The 23,145-nt window shown below is 39.1% G+C and overlaps 2 protein-coding genes across 2 annotated transcripts; both read right to left on the bottom strand.

The window, feature by feature from the left end:
• Positions 1-2: 2 nt before the first annotated feature.
• LOC110957508 (all-trans-retinol 13,14-reductase-like) lies at positions 3-7,710 on the bottom strand. The gene is made up of 11 exons (XM_051941022.1): positions 7,495-7,710; positions 5,912-6,094; positions 5,500-5,741; positions 4,178-4,379; positions 3,896-4,093; positions 3,687-3,806; positions 3,183-3,321; positions 2,568-2,677; positions 2,299-2,468; positions 514-673; positions 3-431 (listed from the first exon to the last, which is right to left on the bottom strand). The coding sequence occupies exons 1-11, from the start codon at positions 7,679-7,681 to the stop codon at positions 283-285; spliced, it is 1,860 nt and encodes a 619-aa protein (XP_051796982.1). The 5' UTR covers positions 7,682-7,710; the 3' UTR covers positions 3-282.
• Positions 7,711-10,593: 2,883 nt separating this feature from the next.
• Positions 10,594-22,288, bottom strand: LOC110957507 (all-trans-retinol 13,14-reductase-like). The gene is made up of 11 exons (XM_051941023.1): positions 21,888-22,288; positions 20,948-21,130; positions 18,830-19,071; positions 17,779-17,980; positions 17,494-17,691; positions 17,285-17,404; positions 15,671-15,809; positions 14,525-14,634; positions 14,208-14,377; positions 11,957-12,116; positions 10,594-11,876 (listed from the first exon to the last, which is right to left on the bottom strand). The coding sequence occupies exons 1-11, from the start codon at positions 22,045-22,047 to the stop codon at positions 11,728-11,730; spliced, it is 1,833 nt and encodes a 610-aa protein (XP_051796983.1). The 5' UTR covers positions 22,048-22,288; the 3' UTR covers positions 10,594-11,727.
• Between the last annotated feature and the right edge of the window lie 857 nt (positions 22,289-23,145).

Genomic DNA, 23,145 nt, shown 5'->3' with positions numbered 1-23,145 from the left:
AGCAAGTTGTTAGTGATTTATTGTTTGCTTCCCTTAAATCATATCAAAGGGAGGTACTGTAGTAAACTAAAACCAAAAGAATACAGCATAATTAGGCACAGAGGTAAATGTAAATGCACATGAAATATTACACAGCAAAGTGGATATGAATTCTAACACTGCAAATACTTAGAGTCATGGTAGTTTAGATGCAGATAATTGTATGATTGACTGTAGTGTGGCAGTAAAACGGTGGTTTATCACAGTATATAGTGGTCACAGTGGCCAAATGTTGCAAAGAAGTTACTCCCCTTTTAATTTGTCACTCATACGCTTGTTTTTTCTTGCCAAGGCGATGGCGTCCAGATGGAGGTTGCGGTTGAGGATGACTGAACCGCAGGTGAGAGCTCCAGCAAGAGCACCGGCTAAACCACAAACAAACATGTCCTGACCTGCAACACAAAAACAAGTGTAAGAAACGCAGAAAACAGCGTCTTCAGTCCAATAAATTGGGTAATATGAAGCTGCACGGACCTGTCAGATAGAGGTTCTTCAGAGGAGTCTGAGGTCTCACTGTGGCGTTGAGTTCGGGGCGGAATCGGTCGATACCATGATCTGCTCCATAGATCTCACCTTTCATGGCTCCAAGATAGTAAGTGTTTGTGATGGGGGTTCCAGCGTCAATGTACTCGATCTACACAAACGCAATCGTATTAATATACAGTATACACCCACTGGGCACATTATTAGGTACCTGGAAAAAGGGACATGAGATAGGAAATGGGAGTTTTGTTGAGCCTAAACGTCTCATATTGTATCCAGTGTCTGCAAAATAATGAAACCTCACATGTCCCCAGAATATCTTCTGTTTCGGTTCATTTTCAATTCAGTTTTATTTATATAGCGCCAATTAAAGGTCAAACTGTCCTGTAAAAAAAGTTGATTGCGAGTAGAATACTTGTGACTTGGCTGGAGTTTTCTATTGCTTTTCCTTATTAAAATATTGCGTAGTGAAATCGGTTCATTCTTTTTAAATAACCCTGTACTGCTACAACAAGAATTTTGCACAACCCATTATGTTTTGGGCGTCTCCAAAGTCCGGCATCGACTACTCCAGGGGTCGGCAACCCGCGGCTCCGGAGCCGCATGCGGCTCTTTCAGCCCTCTGTTCTGGCTCCCTGTAACTTTGGAAAATAAATTGTTCTGCCTTTCAGGCGCGTTTCAATGCATTTTAATATAGACAATTTTATTGTGAAATTACCGCTCTTATTTTGACGTGTCACTCCACCGCATGAGAGCGCAGAGTTGAAGCAGAAAGACAACACGGAGCTTCCGATTCCCACACGTTTCATGCCTTTTTTTTGTTTTACTCCTGGAGAAGCAACGCCTGTAGTTTCACATCGTTTTGTACTCAAGAATGGCAAGCCTGTATATTAAAGCTCCACTCCAAGAAAGACACGTCTTGTCTTTGAGTCAAAAGTACTCGTGATAGGGTAATACACGTTACTCGCAAGAACACGGCAGCAGGTCAGAGAGTCAGAGGAGTGTCGTCTTGGAAAATAGGGCAGCGACTTACCGGAGAAAAGTTACTAGCTTAAGATAAATAGATTTTACAAGTTAAATAGACATTCGCAAAATATTGATTTCCAGCTAACATTACGTAACCTATGAGGTCCAAGAGCAAAAATGACATTAACCAAGTAAGATAAATATTAGTGGAAGGACACAATTAAAAAAATGAATCTATCTAATTAGAGGCTTTGTAATTAATTAATCACGACTGATTAACAAGGGCATAGAGGTAAAAAAAAAAAAAAAAAAGCGATATATGCAGTGTTGTCTTCATTTTAAATGCCAAAAGGATTTTGCGGCTCCCGGTGTTTTCTTTTCTGTGGGAAACGGGTCGAAATGGCTCTTTGAGTGTTAAAGGTTGCCGACCCCTGGACTACTCCAATCACAACTCCTTTACTGAGGAGTCATAAAGCTGTGGATGACAGAAAATGTCCTCAGATGTTTCTCCTGAAAACAAACATTTGTTTTGAGTGCTATTTCTTTTCTTTACATGTGTGCAGACAGCATGCATGATTGCAGTGTGGACAGTCCAAACTTTCATGGACTTTGGTAGGTGAGATGATAAAAATTAAGTCACATGGACACTTGCAGACATGCAGACAGCATGAACTGACCTTTAAACCATAAATTAGGGCCAACCTACAGTGCAAAACTCTGAGAGGTGAAGCCTATTCTTATCTTATCTCCATGATACAACATCCTAAGCTAAGTAGAAGTGAGAAGACAGCAGAGAGATTTAGTCTTTACCTTGTCTCTGGTGATTTTGGGGAAAACATCCATAACCACCTCCAGAATAGAGTCAATGAACGCCTGTTTCAGAGCTTTGTAGTCGTGTCCTCTGTTTGTCACTTTGTCATCTTTCCACTCCTCAAACCAGGCATATTTGGCAAAAGTGACAAGAGTCAAAGTAGACTTTCCTATAGTAACGATGACATATGAAAATGTCAGAAAAAGTACAACCAACCCTGTGTGCATGCATGAACTGAGCTTCACTATAAATGTCTTGTGATCTGTACCTGGAAATCTTTCCTCCCAGGTCGGATCTTTAGCCGATGGACAGGCGGCGAACACAAGTGGCACTTTTTTAGCAGACTCTTCTCTGTCTCCATTCATATAGTTCATCATCCTTTAAAGAAAACACAATCTCACTGACAGAAAACACTGAACCTAACACTGCCTCCTCAACAGCATCCAAGTCCCGCATTAAGAACCTAAAACTGAACATTTGCATCGGTTTAATATGTGAAGACAATAACAGATCACACACTGCATTGGATTTAGCTGGTCCTTTTACATAGTGTTTAATGCATTCAAGGTGCTTTTGCTGAGGCTGAAATCACCGCCAATCATTCAAGAAAACTACTTTTAAGATGCATTTTCACATTCACACAAGGTATTTAGTAATTTACATTTGATTTCAATCCTCAGAAACCCAAAACCCGTTAATAAGTTTGAAAGACATGTTGTCTGTTTAAACAAAAACAGAAACAAACATTTGTGTGGGACTTCATATTGCAGAAAAAAATAGCCCACCAGTGTTAGCACAGACCACAAATGACTCCTACTGACTAAAGAAAAAAAATATAGATTTGGTCATAAGGTTCTAGGAAATCAAAGCCAAGACAACTTACAATTCATCAAAATTGTTCTCAGCAAAGATCCAGTAGTTGTCTGCTTTTAGGCCCAGCTCCTCCTTGGTTCCATTCAGACCCACAAAAACACTCAGGCCACCTTCACCGTGCTTCACCATACTCAGATGCTTCTGGATGGCTGCAGGGCAAACAGTCACAGCATATAATACAACTTTAATCACAGAAAGTGAAGAAACACAACATGAAAATGAATGCCAGATGTGTGAGTCACTGTCCTCATTAGTGGAAAAGAACAAGTGTCACTTTGCAGCATCTCCTCTAGTGCTGAAATGATGAGTCAGTGGATCAATCAGCAGACAATTATTCTGCAAGTGCTGCCATTGTTTCACTCATCTCTTCTCATAAAGGTGCAAGACTTTATACGGCAGTGAAAAATGAGCCTCCAGTGAGGAGAATGCGACAAAAATGCACAGAAACTGCTTCTGGTTCAGAGGCGAGGTTAAGGCTAACAAAAACACTCCTCTGCTGCAGCTTTTCTCCGACCTGGCATGGCCTGCAGCTCTTTGGGCAGCAGCTTCTGGTAGGTGTTGAAGATGCCGGCGTCAGAGATGACCATGGGTGCGTGGATATGGACCTCCTCCTGACCTTTCATCACACTCACACCTGGACACATACAAACCAGTAAATCACCTCCTCTGTGGGATCTGCATGAAGTGACTGTGTGCAGAAATAACTGAATGAGTCTCACCCACCAACAGCTTCCTTAGAATCGTTGAATAAGATGCGGTTGACAGGAGCTCGAACCAGAACAGCTCCTCCTGCCTTCTCAATGATGGGGATCATGTGATAAGAAAGTTCAGTGGCTCCACCTTTAGGATACCAGGCGCCGTTCAGGAAGTGAGTCACCAATGTACTGTGCATGGAAAAGCTGGCGTCTTTGGGTATGTTACCTGTAGTTTAGAAAGGAAAACCTGTGAGCAGCACGTTGAAGAATTGATCTGATCACACCGACTGAACCGTATCCGGGATGGTACCGTAGGTGCCGAAGATGTACATAAAAACAGCCCTGAGGTCCTTGTTCTCCGTCAGCTCGTTGACCACGTCTGTCAGGCTGCGATGAGCCATTTTGAAGAAGAAGGACAGACGCTGGACGAGGCCGGTGTAGACCAGGAACTTGGCCACGGGGACGGGGAGGAGCTTCAGCATGGCCATGAGCCAAATACCATCTCCTGTTTTCTGAAGACAAAACACATGACTTGGAACACTGCAGCGGTGAGAATTTTGATTCAAGAACAGGATTTTTTCCTGCATAGGAACATTTTTGGCAATTGTAGCCAACACCAAAATTGCAGAAGTTGAGAATTCAAATTTTTTTTAAAATCTAGTTTTTGGAGATTTTTTGCTGGCTGTGAGTTCATTTTTAACTGCAATATAAAGTCATGCACCTCTATTTTAAACAGCCCATATATAGGCAGAGAGAACACAAACATGTCAAACATTTTGAGACGGTCATAAGCCATAAACAAAGAAATCGAGTAAAGTTGCATTTCTTTAATACCTGGAATCAATATGTATAACATTTTTCCTGGTTAACACATATCTTACTAATACTCGAAAAAAAACTGTGAATGTATATTAGATATTTTACCGTTTTCATTTGTGTCTGTTTCCATGCTCAGATCTGAGTAAACACAGCCTGCAGTTCAGCCCAAAACTCCCTGTAGTTTTGCAATGTGACTGTTGGTGACAGCGGAGTCTTTAATGGCTGTACTGAGAAGCAAAGAATTTTTGTTCTTTCCAAGAATCTGGTTAGTGTAAGCGGTTTAATTTTTGCCAACAGTATAATTGGACATGTAAAATAAAGTTATTTTAATTTAAGCTTAGAAATGCATAAGTCTTCTGAAGAAACGGCGAGTCGCAATGAGTGGTTCAAAGGTTGTGGGGAAGTTGAAAATGTGGTAATTGTTTCTGTTTTTATAGTATATCTCTGAGAAATGGTGCAATTTCGGCAATTTTTTCAAAAACAACATACTTTTTAAGCTCACTGGCAGGTTTTACAGTTCAGAAGGTTAGCTAGATTTGTTCATTGGAATTTAATTTACTCAAGTATAATAGCCATTTCTATAGTTACAAGTAACAGGAAAAGACTTAGATTTCTATCAGATAAGGGAACGCTGTATGGAGACAGATCTTCTTGTCATGTGTAGTCACTCCCAAAAGTCCCACATCCAGCAAAAACCCTGTTGTAAACTAGATAAATATGGTTTTCAACTATGTTTGATGTTTGAATTTGTATACTACTGAAGCTGCAGATACTCTTGATCACAAACTGGACTGTGGTGCAACAGGTTCCTACCTTCACCAGCTTCACGTACTCGTCGATGGCCTTCTCCTCTCCAGGGAAACACTTCTTCAGCTCTTCGGGGAAGCGAGTCCTGCCGCTGTAGATGGGGTACCGCCGCCGGTTCTCTGGAGGTCCCAGAACCACGTAGTCAAACGGGTTGTCCAGAGGCTCCCACTGCAGCTGTCCGTCCGTCATCTGGTCCAGCATGCAGCGAAACGGCCTGTGGTCCGACAGCTCACCGATGTAGTGGATTCCTGAGAGACGAAGGCAGACGGAGTAACTGTCAACACTGAGACAGTTCAAACAGAGAGGACTTTGATACAGGAAAAATGCTCCCCAAAACTATTTTAAATGTCAATTTTCGAAGATTTTTTTCTATTTTCATTTTCAGACTGGTTCAAGGGACACAAGCAGTTCTTCTCACCAACATCAAACTCGAAGCCCTTCTCGGTAAACGTGTGGCAGCATCCTCCAGCCCGATCGTGCTGCTCCAGAACCAAGACTTTCTTTCCAACTTTGGCCATCAGCACCCCGAGTCCGAGTCCACCGATCCCGCTGCCGATGATGATGGCATCCAGGTTGTCTGGGACTTTACTGGCCAAGAAACCTAAAAACACAGAAATAAAATATTGAAACAGGAAAGGTGAAACAACAACAAATCAAACGATTCCTGGAACAAGTCAAAAAATGTTTAACATCTGATTCGCTAACCAGCCAGCAGCTTTATAAGACATAATCTCTTGACAAAAGTGCAAAAATTACACAATGTAACCAGCCACAAATTGTTTGCCATGTCAGAATCTACACATTTAATCAGCAACAGCTTTACAACTGGAAGGCCAAAATGAACAACTCTATTGATCAGAGACACATTGAAGGATTTTGAAATACAAGAGGTCACCATGTCTCCAACACCTGGATTTGAAAAACTCCAGCAAAAATGTACATTTCAACATACAATATTGTGAGAGCAAAACAGACTTTACTGGAATCTGATATTACAGACCCCGTTGTAAAATGTATCAGCTGCAAATTTACCAGACCTGAAGTGGGAGAAATGAAGAAAAACAACGCTAAATCCATTTTAATCTCACTATACTAGTAAAAACTGGCTTCTCCACTGAGAAGAATGGACATCAGCTTGCACTGCAACTCAGACAATAAAAACACCACTCAGCTTAACAAATAAAAAAAAAAATTGTTAACAACATATTGGAATTGGAATAGTCTATTTGTTATACTAGCTTTCTTTGTCTTGCTTTCTTTTTATTTTAAATTAGGAAACAATAAGAAGATTAATAGATAACGGATGCTGATAACTGTCTCGGAAATTACTAAATGTCTTAATCTACAATATTTTTTCTTATGTGTATCTTTATTTGATTTCGTATTCCTGTTGTTTTAACTTTCCATACTGGTAAAGCTGCTATGTGCTCTTTTGTTATGCAATAAAGTTGTAAAATGGATGGGATTTCATTATAACCCAAAACATTCCTACTCTGTGTAAATCTGAACTTATATAATTAGAACAAAAATGAACAAATACTGTTTATTAAATGCCAAAAAGTTGAGTAAACAGTACATGTAACAATGGTTGATTAATCACTCTACTAGTGTGTGGATGTACTGGTGTTCGTGGTGCTTCTGTAAACGGTGTTTATGCTTGTATTTTCATATTTTATAACATACATCGACATAATTTTAAGGATCTGCTCACCTGTCAGCAATTTCCCCTCTATTAATGTACTACACATATCACATAATTCTAAGAAAGGCACGTCACTGTTTGTATTTTGGTATTCTCGTGCACAGTTGTACAGAATGTCATATTGCAGCTATTTGGTGAACAGCTAAAATGCATCACTTTAACTGATGTTTTGAAACAATGAAATCCTCTTTACACCAACTTCTTTCAATTTTACACCGTCATAATTCAACATATGACAATTTGTGTGACTTCCAGTTCAGTTTTTTAGCTCCAACGTTTAGCTAACTCGTTTGACTTACCTTGTTTCAACACTTTATTCTTCTCTTTCCGGTCGTGAACCATCTTCTTCAGCGGTTCTCGGGTGTCCGTCTCGAAGGGATTCGGTCCGGAGCCGCTGAAGACATATTTTAATAAAAATACGACCAAAGCGACTAAAACAACAGCCACAAACACCCACATTGTCTCAGTGTGTGCAGCCATAGACATATATGTCTATGTGTGCAGCAGGCCTGTGTGTTTACTTCCTATTTAGTCCCCTTAAAATACCGCCCACTTGACTGACTGAGTGCTGAACTGGCCAATCAGAGCCTTTCTCTTTTGGAGGTGTCAGACTTTTGGACCAATCAATGAGAGCGACTCCTCACCTTAATAACCTTTGTGACCTGATCATGTAAGCATTATAAAACAGAAACAACAGAAATCAAAATCAATTACATGTCAAAATATTCAATGATGGCATTAATTCAAAGTTGACAAGTAACATATCTCCTCCTTAGAAGAAATCAAAACAAATAACTGAGACAGACTATATTGAAAATAGAGACTGCAATGTAGAAACTCAATGCAACAAAAATGAGTGAACTTGTTAGTATGTTAGTAAAGCCTCAAAGGTCATGTAGTTACAGTAGCACAAACTGTATGTCTCATTACCACAGAAACCTACATGTTTCAATGCAAAATCCATTTTCAGTGATTGGTCCAAGGTTAGGTTTAGGGTTAAGGTTAGCCACTTTAGTTTTACACTGTTGGTGTTGCAGCTAATAGAACACAGACTAGAATATTTCTGCATGTGTTGATGACATTACATCCCCGAAGAGTTCATGTTACATTTCATGGTTTTCAGAAATTTGAAAATTTCGCAAAATGAGCTGAATTGAAATTATTTTCAGGTGATGCAGCTTGTAAATGGTCAAATCATCGATCTGAGGTGGCTTTACTGTCAAATAACGAAGTTTTAAACAACTTTGAGTGGAGATTTTTCACAATATATTCCTTTAATGAAGCTTAACAGGTTGAAATCTCAGACTTTTAATATTATGTTTGGTGTGTAACAGCTGTGTTTTATGTTGTTTCCTTCAAAAAGACATTTTCTTGTCTTCATCCTAAGACTTAAGCTTTTCAATAACTCAGTAAGTACTTTGAAGTTCTGCTGTATTCATGGTGTAGTTATATGAAGAAGTACTGATTCATCCTAACACAAGCATCTTTCCACTACGATCACTGAGACACACTCACTGCACTCTCTTGACATTTAAGAGTATTCTTTTTGGAAATTCTTCTCAGAAAAGCCACATTAATTTGACAATGATTCAGTGTTGAAAAGTCAGAAAATGAGAAAACTTACACAATATTTGTAGCTGCAACCAAAGCAGACCTGGAATTCTGGCTCTGTCTGTTTGGTCCATCTCCTCAGTGTTCAGCACACACTTAGCAGATTTTAGTTCTGCTTGTAAGTCGGGAGAAAGTGAACCAGACAGTGTTCACAGAATCCTAAAGCTGCACAGGAAACCAAGCAATATATGATCTACAATGTGATATAGTGTTTGCCTGTATTTTGAATGTTTACACTTCATATAAGTTATGTAGTCAACTAAGTGTTGTAGCACTTCAATAGTGCAGGGTTCCGGTGGGATGTCCACATTGATCAAAAGAAATGAGAAAAAAAAATCTGTAAAACAGAATGAACCATAGTAGCACTAATCAGAACTTCAGTAGTCGAACTCACAGGTACTCACAGGTAATGAACTACTTTCACCAAAATACCGGCTGACTAGTCGACTCCCAGAAGAGGAATGCTCCAGGGTCAGTGTATATTTTGGTATACTTTCAGCTTCTAGCAGTAAAATCGTCTTTAATGTGTTTCTTAGTGTGTTTTAGGGCTTTGTACTGGATAGTTGTCTTGATAAATGTGGTTCTTTAGCCACAGTTAGCATGAGTGCAGTGATTAGTGGATTTGGTGCAGCTGAGTTGTGTCTTTATCTTGGCTGTAGTGAGTCTTTAGAGGTTTTTGGTCAGACACATTCTGTATTCTTGTTTGTGAACCAACGTTGGTTGTCCAGAAGGTAAGAGTTCCTGTCCTGATTCTCTGTTTAAAGAGGTTCTCTGGTAGGCTGCAGGAGACGTTAGTGTTTGAGTTGTGTTAGTTTGGTTTTTGTAAGGTTTCATTAGGACGGCTATCTTGAGGCCCCTCCATGTAGTTTAGTGAGGTTTTCTGTAACAGTTCTACAAAGCAACCTGCAGCAGAAGAGACTTTGAGACGTTTTTTTTTTCTCTTTGCTTGTTCAGTTTTGTCATCTGTGTGAAAGGTGCTAAACAAATAAAGTTGAACTGATAAACTGAATAATTGACTAACTCATGATTGTGACAACAGAACTATTTTTATTATGATTTAAGGGTTTGTTTCATTTTTAAGGTTGGGGTTAAAATTTTGGCAGAAAAGATTAAAGAAATAAATTAAATTTAAAGCAATCAAATCAAAGGAAAACATTTAATGCAAAACTTTAAAAAGAAATTAACATTAAATACCATTAAATTACATTAAACAGACAAAATATTTAGATAATTAAACAGAAGATACAAAACATGTAATAATGAAATTAACATTAAAGATGAAATATTTAAGATCATTAAACATTTAAAAAATACAATTAAACAAGAAGAATCTTAAACATAAAAAAATACAAAACATTTAATTAGATTATTAAACCTTTAAAAAGACAAAACGTTTAATTAGAAAATTGAATGTGAAAGTGAATAAAACTTTAAATAGGAATTAAACAAAATACAGTGAAGCATCTAAAAAGAAAATTAAACAAAAGGTGGTGAAACATTGAAAAAGAAAAACCTTAAAGATTTAATCTAAACATTAAACACTGGGAAAGAAAAGGAAATTTTTCAAACAAGCAGATAAAACATTTGAAAAAACAATCATTAAAAAGACGAAACATTTTAAAATCAAATCAGAAATTAGAAAAGAATAAAAGGTGAGAAAAGAGCAAAACTAAACATTTAAGAAGAATCAAACTAAAGACAAAACATCTGAAAAGACACCAGTTAGACTTTAGAAGATCAAATTAAATAGAACAGACAATAAAACGATCAAAAAGAGCAAAAACAGATAAAGGTCTTAAAGCGTTTTATAGTCTGAAATGAAAACAAGTTGTTTCTTCAAACATTTCCTCTTTCTATGTTCTTGGTTTGACTGTGGACAGATTTACTAAGAGCTCATTTCAGAAAACTGCTTTCCAGATAAAGTCTACTAGTAGCTGAAGGCACTGATCAAAATAATGTTACCTTCTGATCTCCACAAACTTTTCTGTTCAGTGAAGAGAATCAAAGATGTTCAGGATTTCTAAAGAACCCACAGGTGAAGGTCTGAGAAGAACTCAGATGGATGTTCTAAATGTGAAATCAAGACTCATGGTCACAAGTTTTAAGGCTTCTGTTAACCAGAAAGTTCAAACTAACAGAACTGCTGAGAAACTTTCAAGATTTCAGTCCTACTGTGGGACTTAGAAAATTTCAGCCCTCAGACTGTGTCAAAGCTCAGGTCCTGAGGACTCGGGAGGTCTGGAGGCTTTGGAAAGTCTTGGAACTGAGGGTTCAACCCTCCAGCACAAAGGGTGAAGTCCAACCCCCTGCGAAAAATGGTTGAGTCGAGACTCGAGTTTAAAAAAAAAAAAGCCTCGAAAATGACAAAAATAGATGATAAATGCGCAAAAAAAGAAAAATTAGTATCTGAGCAAGTAGCTCAGGGGGATAAGAGGAGAGACTACCAAATGGAAGGTAGCAGGTTTAAGACCCACCTCTGGCCTTTTTCTTTGTCTAAGTTTTTCAAAAAATTTAAGAAGGGTCTGGTCTTGAACCAGCAACCTGCAGTTTCAGGTTATCCTTAACTCCAACCCTTAACTCACTGAGCTGGAGATCAGATAAAAAGAAATAAACTCGTAGTCCCTTTGACATCGTAGTTTCCGTTCCAAATAAAGTGACCAAGTGGCTGGAGTCAGGGCGGAGAGAGTGCGGGGAGGTGGGTGGCAGCCTGCCCCCTCTACCCCCCCACCTTTATTTAGCAAAAACAGAAGCAGTCCAAAGTTAAAGCAGCTCAGTGCCGGTATGAGGTAATGTGGAAAATTAAACTTTCCACTTTATTATATTGATTCATAAGCTTTCAGGCTCACAGCAGGCCTTTGATCTGTAGTGTTGCAGCACAGTGGTGGTTAATTCCAGTATGTAGCGGTCACTCAGCTGAGAAGTTACTCCCCTTTCAATTTCTCGTTCATGAATTTGGTTTTCTTTGCCAAAGCGATGGCGTCCAGGTGGAGGTTGCGGTTGAGGATGACCGAGCCGCAGGTGAGAGCTCCGGCGAGGGCGCCAGCGAAACCGCAAACAAACACGTCCTGACCTGCAACACAGAAACAGCAATTGTGAGAAATGGAAGGAATGCTGTGTTCAGTACGCTGGATAATGTGAAGCTGCACAGACCTGTCAGATAGAGGTTCTTCAGAGGAGTCTGAGGTCTCACTGTGGCGTTGACATCAGGACAGAACCGGGCGACGCCGTGATCCGCTCCATAGATCTCACCTTTAGGGGCTCCGATGTAATGGGTGTTAGTGATGGGGGTTCCAGCGTCGACGTACTCGATCTACACAAATAGTCATATTAATATACAGAATACACCCACAATTAAATAGTGTGCCATGAATTCTCCTTCCACTAGGTCTCTACATTTTAAATTTTTGTTGCATTTGTCAAAAAAGATGAGAATTCTACTGTATTTTTATTATTCAGGTAATACTCTGGGATGGTTAGTATTCACTGTGGATATATAAACAATATATTAAAAGATTTTACATTTCGCCACCATTTAACAATTTTCTGTAAATAAGCAATTGGTTATCAACAAAAACTGTAAAACAGAAGTTTGTTTGGTTTGTCACAGAATTCACAGGTGGACCTAATAAAGTGAGTGTATATCCCTTAAACAGGAGCACTCGCTTGGCTTCAGCTCATTTTGCAGTTATTAATTTGACAATAATTTTCTCAATACATCCCTGATTTGTTTTGTTGCTGCAATGTACAAAATAATGACAAGTGCCTGTTAGGATTTCCCGCATCCCTTAGATGGCCGGTCAATAGCCTAAAACCCCAAATTATTAAGTTTTGTAGTGTGTATGACAGAGAAAACTATCCAATACTCAAATGTTTTAAATAAAATAACAAATGAATTCTTTACATTTCTTTTTTATTGAAGTGGGAGGCATATCCAGAAATTTAATTTAAATTTGTGTCACATTGCACTCAGTGTATCCAAAGTCAATGTCACAGAATCGACGTTGATCGTGGCGTTTTTAACTGATCACTATTGTCACCAATCTAAACTTAATGACTGCAAGTTGCCATGGCCCATGGTACACTGCAAAAAGTCTACTGGCTCTATATGGAGGCCATTAATCATCATGAAAGTCTTTCTCATTGTCTATTGCAAGCTAAACCCCTACAATGCTCTCTGCTTGACAACACAGAGCTTTCAGGAGTCAGACTGATGCCTCCTCAGATTGTGACAGTATTAAACAGTAAGAAGGCTCCACCTGGTGGTACTACCAGGTACTACAGTTAATCTGAAATACATTTTCTGACATGCAAGTAGAAAACAGGATGATAGAGCTTCTGGAGCCAATGAATACTCTACTCTCTCCATACTACATTTCAGACAGTGCCCGACCAGAGCTTTTGGTTCATGGTAAATACTATATAACTTACGTAACATGGGCAACTTCGAAGCAAAAATGCTTTATTTTTCCCAAATGCAGAGCTACTTAATTGACTAATCAATTGTTTATGATATTTGCACACTAAGTGTTTATCATCTTGGAAAATGGTATTGGAAGACACTAAATATGAAATTAGAGGGGGTCCATGAGTTACGTCAGACTTCTGTTCCTCCTGATCAATGTAAGTCTATTTTCGCCATTAGTCAGAAGTCTGCCGAAAATGTAAACAAAGTCGCTACGTACATCACGAGATTGATCAGTTCTTCGGAAAAGTCACAAGTACCAATGACTTTCATGCATGTGTGAGTCATTTTACAAGAAGATAACAGAATATTGTTGTTGAAGTTGAGGTTTCACAGTAGCCTGTGTGAAGGTTCAATAAACAACCACAGAACAAGATAAAGTCTCAGTCATTCATCAGAGGGTCGCTACAATATGTCGCAATGTTTTCACAACTTGATCAGTGTTCATCGATGTTTCGCCCTGTTCCGAGCGTTTATTATATCTAATTTCACTTCTATGGAGATGGCTTTCCTTTTCAACGAAGCATCTGAAGAGTCTGACTTATGCTTGGGAGTCATAACGAAGGGGAAAAAGTTAGTGAATGCAGCACAATCCAAGGTGGCGTACAACCAGTGAATGTAAACAAAGCTGTCTTATAGCGCCATGTGATGATGTAATCGTCTGCTCTGCTCGCCAACTAGTTCCACATAACCAGTTCCGACATAATGACGTAATGCCTGAGGTCAAGAACATTGTAAACAGAGGACCCCCTGTATTTGGCTTGGAGGCAAAAATCTTGATCCGGCCTAGACCTTTGCAGACGTGGAAACCATGGATCGGTCTTTATACAGTAAATAAGTCCAAAGCTACTGTGCTGAACTCTAAAAAGAACTTCCTCCATCATACACCATCCTAAGCTAAGCAGAAGTGAGCAGACAGCAGAGAGATTCCCTCTTTACCTTGTCTCTGGTGATCTTGGGGAAAACATCCATAACCACCTCCAGAATAGAGTCGATGAACGCCTGTTTCAGAGCTTTGTAGTCCTGTCCTCGGTTCGTCACTTTGTCGTCCTTCCACTCCTCAAACCACTGATAGTTGGCAAAACTGACCAGACTCAAAGTAGACTTTCCTGATGGGAAGGAAAAGAAAGACAATGTTAGAAAAAGCAGGACACATCCTGTTCTGAAATCTTCAGGTGGGGTTTTTCTACACTGGCCACACTGGTAAAAGGTCATTCATGAAGTGAGCTTCCCTGCAGACTTCTTGTGGTCTGTACCTGGTGATCTTTCCTCCCAGGTTGGATCTTTAGCCGATGGAGAGGCGACAAACAGCAAAGGTACTTTTTTAGCAGAGTCCTCTCTGTCTCCCTTCAAATATTCCTCCACCCTTCAAAGGAAGCAGATTCACATTAACATAAAATGATGAAACCTTGAGCATTCTCAATATGGAAAAACGGGATTTTACATGTGAATGCAATAAGAGAAAACAGCTTCCACTGGATTTAACTGCTCAGTCTACTAATATTTTGTTAACTCAAGCCTAAAATCTTCACAATACATTCCAAAGTCTGTATTTGTAATATGCATTTCCACATTCACATTGACTATTCTGCAATTTCAGATCAAATCCTTTTTAGACATGGTATATGCAACATTACAGCTTCATTTAAGTGACAACATTCTGTCATTTCACTTTAATTGTTCATTATGGCTTCATTCAGACACCACAGTATGCCCAAACCATCCTGTCTCCAGGTCAGGGATGGTTTATGAAGTTATTTCTGTTGTTTCCTATGCATAAATGCTTTTGCTCTGGAAACGCTCATATGGATCTTTTAGGTGCTTGATAAACTCAGTGGAAACATTCCTACAAACAACTGGGAGCAACAAACTGAAAATCAGCTTCAGATTACATTCATTATTGGTGAGTCTCATTAATGTGGCTTTCTCTGTCTTCATCACAGCAAAGTTTTTTTATTTCAGTTTCAGCTTTTGAATTTCCCTCAGGATTAATAAAGTCTATCTATCTATAACAGGTGTAAAAATTTAGAACTAATGAATGATGAAAGTGTTTGGTGATTTTGGCAGCAAAATGTGATTTTTCTGTGATGTTGTTGGACCAAATATGGGTGCTAAAATGTGGGAAAAGCCTTGCTCAGATCCCTTTATACAATTCAAAGGCTGTTCTTTATGCATCTCCTAATATATAAGCATTAAGTTCAGACTTGTTAAAGTGGTGACACGGGTTGCGACGATTAATTAATTAGTTGTCAAATACTTGCTGCTGTCATTTAATGAACGATGACGAGGGTGCTCATTCAAACGTGAAGCAGATTAACAAAGGAGTGTGTGTCTGAAAGGAGCAAAGACTCCTGAATAACCAGCCTTACAAGCTAAACAGCCTCTGTTTAAATTCAACTTACAATTCATCAAAATTGTTCTCAGAAAAGATCCAGTAGTTGTCTGCCTTCAGGCCCAGGTCATCCTTGGTTCCATTCAGACCCAAGAAAATACTCAGACCTCCTTCGCCGTTCTTCATCATGCCCAGCTGCTTCTGGATGGCTGCAGGACAGAAGAATAACAACAGAAAATACAGTTTTATAACAGACTGCTGAAAACAGCGACCTGAAGTGAGTCATTGTCCTCATTAGTGGAAAACAACAAGTACCGCCTTGGAGTGTCTCCTCGAGTGCTGAAATGATTAGTCAGTGGATCAATCAGAAGAGGATTAATCAACAAGTGTTGTGATTGTCAACTCATCCCCCACTAAATTTAAAAAAAAAAATGCATCATGATCTCTTTTCCAAGTCAGTCAAATGTGTGAATTTGTTGCTTTTCTCCATTTTAGACCATCATGAACTAAATATTTGGGCTTTCAGACCCCCCTCAAAAATTGTCAGCTGTACATTTTGCACTACATTGACACATTTTCTGTTCTGAATAGTTCATTATTTAGCCCTCTGAACCTCAAAACCTGGTCACGGGTTGAAAAGGCCTCTTGTCTTTTAAAACAATGCAAAATAACATTTGTCAAAGCCAGAAACTGTCAAAAACAGAAGAAGAGTCAGACTTTGAGCTTTCTTGACAGTCCTGGATGTAATTACTTGTGGTGAAAATGGAACAAAATCAACACATAGCATCCTATTTCATCAAAAATGTCATTATTCCGGGTGCCTCATTGGAAAAAGTAACTAAAACCGAGAGTTTGCTTGAACCAGATTATGTGAAAAAAATTAAACAAAATGCTGTACTTCTGGGCACAACCATGAATTCATTAGTGATTCAGTTACGCCAGATAACAAAATTCAGCAATTTTTTGGGTTGAAACGCAGACTGTGTTTACACAGAGCACAACTCAATGGACCTATTTCCATCAATTTATAAAATGCTTTGCTACAAGATTTAGAATCCAATTGACTGATTTAAACAAACCTGTAACAGTTATTGTACTTTATCCGTTATCATTTTATTCCATTTTATCTGTTGCTTGCTCCGTAAAGCACTTTGATTTGAAAGTGGCATATAAATAAAGTCATTATTATTTTATTCTGATGGGTTAACATAATAACCTTGTGTGGAACTTAAACTTGAACTTCTGCTTTAGTCACTTTAAAACTAAATTCAAGTTGAGATTACTGAATGAAATTAAAGTCAATGAACTTTGAGGTCAGGATTTAAAGTCTCCACCACCTACACATTTAACACTGAAGCAACCTGATGTTTTTTTTTTTTAATTCGTCAGTTTACAAATTTGTGTTCATAATCATGGTAATTAAGTATGTAACACTTAGAAATTATTTTAAAATAACATGGGAATACTACTTGGAAAACTTTGTACGAATACGTAACTTAAAAACTTATGTTTAAAGTTACAAATTATAATGCAAGTGTTAATTAACACTTTTGATTGGAGGGAAAAAGCTAATTCCCACTGATTCAATGTAGTTTGCTGGTTGAACTTTCATTAAAGGTTTGAAGCAAACTGTTCTATTAAGTTCACTCTACTTCTCGCCATGTTTGTGCTGTTTCCATCGTACCCGGCATGGCCTGCAGCTCTTTGGGCAGCAGCTTCTGGTAGGTGTTGAAGATGCCGGCGTCAGAGATGACCATGGGTGCGTGGATATGGACCTCCTCCTGACCTTTCATCACGCTCACACCTGGACACATACAAACCAGTAAATCACCTCCTCTGTGGGATCTGCATGAAGTGACTGTGTGCAGAAATAACTGAATGAGTCTCACCCACCAACAGCTTCCTTAGAATCGTTGAATAAGATGCGGTTGACAGGAGCTCGAACCAGAACAGCTCCTCCTGCCTTCTCAATGATGGGGATCATGTGATAGGCTATTTCAGTGGCTCCACCTTTAGGATACCAGGCGCCGTTCAGGTAGTGAGTGACCAACAAACTGTGCATGGAAAAGCTGGCGTCTTTGGGCATGTTACCTGTAGTTTAGAGAAGGACAAAAATGGTGAGCAGCACGTTGAAGAATTGATCTGATCACACCGACTGAACCGTATCCGGGATGGTACCGTAGGTGCCGAAGATGTAGGTGAAAACAGCCCTGAGGTCCTTGTTCTCCGTCAGCTCGTTGACCACGTCTGTCAGGCTGTGATGAGCCATTTTGAAGAAGAAGGAGAGACGCTGGACGAGGCCGGTGTAGACCAGGAACTTGGCCACGGGGACGGGGAGGAGCTTCAGCATGGCCATGAGCCAAATACCCCGACCAACTTGCTAAAAAAGACACACAGACGCACAAATGATTTCTGCAGCACATACACGAAGAGTATGTTTGCTTTATTAAAGATGCTATTTTGAGTTACAAAATTAACATTGCTTCTGAGAATTTTAAGTCCTTTCCTACACAAAGCTCTTTTTGCCATCGCTCACGGAGGTTTTAGACATGTTTACATGATCAGAAATAGGAAAATATGTCGTTTTTTTAACATTAGTGACTCACCAAATGTAGACTATGTGCATAAACTTGCTATTGCTTTCTTCTTCCCTTCCACTATCTGTTTGTTGATGTTTTCAAAACCTCCTTTGCTACTAGGAACAGCAAGAACCTCTAAGCTAGCAACCTACACAATGACAGTTTCAAGGATTTCAAGTGCTGTTCTTTTTTGCAAACTACTAAGAGATTTTAGTCATATATTACATAGAAAAATAAAAAGATGCTGACAGGTAGACAGTGGCCTTGCTTTATCTGTGTGTCAGGGCAAAACGCTGTTGCAACAATGCTGGGTGAAATTATGCAACTCTGCAGCTAACAAGAGAACTCAGCAGTTCCTCCAACCTTTGCATTTCCACCTAATTATGTGAAGAATATCAGCGACAACATCGACAGAACTTTGGACAACAAAGCCCGTCTGTGCTAAAGTACAGATTTTAAACACATAGTAGACGGGGAGAAAAGACATTTACACCCTGCATAATGAGAGAAGGTCTCCGCAGCAAAACAAGTGGCCTTATCGTGTAAAAAAAAAAAAAAAAGACCCCTCACATTTTCAGCTGCTAATGACACACAGGATCAGTTGCAGATATATCTGAGTGAAAACGACCTGTGGTGCAACAGGTTCCTACCTTCACCAGCCTCACGTACTCGTCGATGGCCTTCTCCTCTCCAGGGAAGCACTTTTTCAGCTCCTCGGGGAAGCGAGTCCTGCCGCTGTAGATGGGGTACCGCCGCCGGTTCTCTGGAGGTCCCAGAACCACGTGGTCAAACGGGTTGTCCAGAGGCTCCCACTGCAGCTGTCCGTCCGTCATCTGGTCCAGCATGCAGCGGAACGGCTTGTGGTCCAGCAGGTCCCCGATGTAGTGGATTCCTGAGAGACGAAGGCAGTTTATGTTAGCCAATTATGAGACTTGAGTCAAAACTTTAGCTCTGAATTAGTCAGTTTAATCTTCAGTGAGAAAGGTTGTAGGGAATTAACCATAATCTTTATATTAATTATGTAAAGTTCTGTAACTTATAACACTGTAGGGTGTCAGGGTTTAAATTTCCATGTTCAATAACACCGCAGCGTCTCAGCCTTAATATTCATATTAGTTAGGTTAAGTTTTGTAATTCATAATGCCATGAGGGTTTAGCTGTACTATTATATTAGGCAATTCTCAATAATCAATAACACTGAAGGATCTCAGTTTTAATATAGGTTGATGCTAGAGGTACGGACCGTTAAGGTCACTGAAGAGCTGGCGATGGTTAACTACTATTTGCTGCACATTACAGGCAGTTTATATGAATGACTTTGACGGCGAACATTGTATAATTTAACTAAAAATACACCGTCTCCTCTCACACTTTACGTAGACAATGTAGTTTTTACGCTTTTAGACGCCGTGTCTAAATTGTTTGAAGTCCAGTTCCTATTAATTAGTTTACCGCGTTCAGTGGTGGAAGCGGCTGACGAACTCCATTGCAAATGTTCCCATTTAATTTCGGACGCTAATTTACAAGATAAAATTAAGGATATCGAATATGAAACAAACACACGTGAATGGTGAGGAGCAGCTCTTTAATTCGGCCTGAATTAAAAAAACCCACAAACTCGATTTACTGTGATATTGTGAGATTTGTTTGTGGTTATGTAACTTAGCCATTCAACAGAGTCCGCTAACATTAAAGTGACTGTGACAGGGTCTGTGTTGACAGACGTAGAAAATACGTCAGGGTTTTGTTTAGGTTGTTAATATGTAATAGTCTGTCGCTACTTTTGAAGGTAAAAAAATACTTATAGTTTGCTGGCTGTTAGTTCCGCAATTCATTTCGCAGATTCACCTCGAATCACCGAAGCGCCTTCATCAGCGTCGCCGGCTCATTAATAATTATGTCCGTCGGATTACCAGCCAATCACGAAGCGCGTTCATCAGCCGGCTCATTAATATTTATGTACGGCTCATTAATATTTATGTTAAGGGAAAGTGCCGTATCCGTAGGCCACAGGCTACGGGTACGGGTCCGTATCTGTAGACACTACCTTTAATATAATTTAAATATAAATTAAAGTCAGGTAAAGTAGTGTTTTATTTTGTAGGGTTTGAATCTCTAATATGCAAATTCCTCTGGTAAAAATCAGACTATGGGAGGGATCAAGTCGATACAGCTGCAGGAATATAAAAAAAAATGAGCAAAAATTAATTGAAACTCCCATAAAGGATAAACTGTATGTAAAGAGCACAGCCTAGACATTATGTCTAAAAAGCAGATTGGTTCTTAAGCAACCCTGTAGTCCGTAGTTTGTCCATTTAATTTATTTAGTTTGATTTGTTTTATCCTTTATCCAGTAATATATTTCTGTTTAATTATCACTATAGGGTCTTAAACCAAATATTCAAACTTGCTTAGTTAATATGAATTCATAACTTAGCCTTTTTCACTTTTGCACAATGGTTGTTGTTTTAAATGTGCTGTATAAAAACCAGTGATTTGACTTCTCCCATTTCATCACGCTAAATCTGAGAGAGAACTTCAATACAGAAATTTGGATGCATTTGCAAAGCTTGTCCTTGGAGCTTCAATAGAAAGCAACTGGACTTCTCTTTTATCTTAAAGAACAAAAATCAACAACAAAAATCTCAAAGAGAAGTTTGACTTGTTTCTATTAAAGCACCTCGTAATACCTGCAACACATCTACTTGCTTAAATTCTGTTGTTTGGAAAGCGACACTTTGTTCATTTTAATTCTAAGTTCTTCTCACCAACATCAAACTCGAAGCCCTTCTCAGTAAATGTGTGGCAGCATCCTCCAGCCCGACCGTGCTGCTCCAGAACCAAGACTTTCTTTCCAACTTTGGCCAGCAGCACCCCGAGTCCGAGTCCACCGATCCCGCTGCCGATGATGATGGCGTCCAGGTTGTCTGGGACTTTACTGGCCAAGAAACCTAAAGACACGGAAACAAAATATCAAAGCAACAGCAAGCACAAAACAACAAGAAATCTGAGGATTATTAGCATTTAGTTGATCAATAAATCCTCTTATTTTACTTCCAGATGTTCTTGTTCTGGTTGACTCATTTGCTTAAAATTTTTATGACTGTAATTATGTCGTCTTTTAATTTTTATGATTTATAGTGTCTAATGTGAGTGTCAACAATTTCTATTTTCTTCCTCAGCTATATTTTGAAAGGATGCCTTCATACCTCAATGTACTGGTGAGTTTAAATAAAGTTGTATAAATACATAAAAACATCCAGAAAATAACATCAGATAATTGCAACATTACTGAGTCTCAGCTTCACAAAGAAAACAACAGTCTGATTTGCTCTGTTTCGTGTCACTTTACATTAAATATCTTCAGGTTTATGGACCGCTGAATTTCCAAATTTTTAGGAAAATGCATTTTATTCAAAAAAAATCTGGATTTGGGCCTATTGGAACTTTACAACTTCTATTTATTTTTTAGCAGATTGTTTTTTTAAGCAACGCTGTCGTCTGTAGTTTGTCCATTCAGTTTATTTAGTTTGATTTGACTGCCCTTCATCTTCATCCTTTTGGATGGGAAATTGTCTTCTGAAAAAAAAGAACAATGATAGTATTGTGCACATCACTAAAAATCTGCTAAAACTGATAAAATAGGAGTTTAAAAAAAAAAACCTTCAACCAAGACGCACCAACAACAACCTCAGTGGCTTAACTCACCTTGTTTCAGGACTTTATTCTTCTCTTTCCGGTCGTGAACCATCTTCTTAAGCGGTTCTCGGGTGTCCCTCTCGAAAGGATTCGGTCCGGGGCTGCTGAAGACATATTTTAATACAAATATAACTATAGCAAATAAAATAATCGGCACAATGATCCACATTGTAGCTGTACGTTGCCCCGGTGACAATCAGACATCTGGGCGGTCACTTCCTTGTTACTTCGCTTTTAAATACCGCCCACATGACTGACAGCGAGAAAACTGACCAATCAGAACCTTCCTATGGCAGCGCGTCCGGCCGTTTGGACCAATCAGATATGAGAGCGACCCCTTACATTGAAAGAAAGGAGACATCTGTATCTGCTGTGTTTCATAACCACACACTCCAGTGTTTGACCTCTGTACTCTTTTTTTAACAAAGAACTGAACTAACAGATTCAAAAACTACTGCAATGACTATACAAACTAAATGCTGGATGTTTTATTTGTTAAATATTATGTTGCATGTTTATGTATGATGGTATTTGTTAATATGCACACTATACAACAGAAGTGAGTACATCCCTTCATAATATCACATGAAAATGTAATTATTCGAGTTTGTATCACCTCTCAATAGCTGCATTGTTTCTAAGTTGGCAAAAAGAGTGTTTTCTACAATGAAGTGTCCGATATTTTAGTCAGACTATATTGAAAGTACAGGTATAAAATGTAAAGCAACAAAGGTGAATACACCTGTGAAGTTAGAAAACTTGTGGTCACTGAAACAAAACAGCTGTGCTTCCAATTATCAAAACTGCACTAACGCCTTTACAAAATGAACTACAGCAGGACTACCCAGCAGAATGTTCTCAGTTTTGGGGTGTGTCTAGCTGCACGTCTGCATCACGGCTCCACGTGGAAAGGAAGTGCCAAAGCAACTAGAAATATTTGTATGTTTGGAGTCTTTGCAAATGTGGAAGAGCATACAGGAAGATCAGCCAGAAATCTGTGGAAACACAGTTGCAGCAGAGATACAGAATGAGCCAGACTACCACTAATCAGAGCCTCACTGCTCTGTGACAGCTCAGATAGTGCAAAGAATATTGCAAAACGCCAGCCTCTACCGACAGCGCCAAAGAAAAATGCTACTGTGTGCTGTTCAGAGCAAAACTGAACAATTAAACTATTGTAAAGATTGAGAAAAGAAGCCTGATGGATACTGGATCATTCTTTGGTAAAATGCAAACAAGATACATTTGTCCAACTCAGGTGAACCAA

This window comes from Acanthochromis polyacanthus, chromosome 21 (assembly GCF_021347895.1).
Source record: "Acanthochromis polyacanthus isolate Apoly-LR-REF ecotype Palm Island chromosome 21, KAUST_Apoly_ChrSc, whole genome shotgun sequence".
NCBI lineage: Eukaryota > Metazoa > Chordata > Actinopteri > Pomacentridae > Acanthochromis > Acanthochromis polyacanthus.
This window is presented reverse-complemented; position numbering and strand designations above follow the sequence as displayed.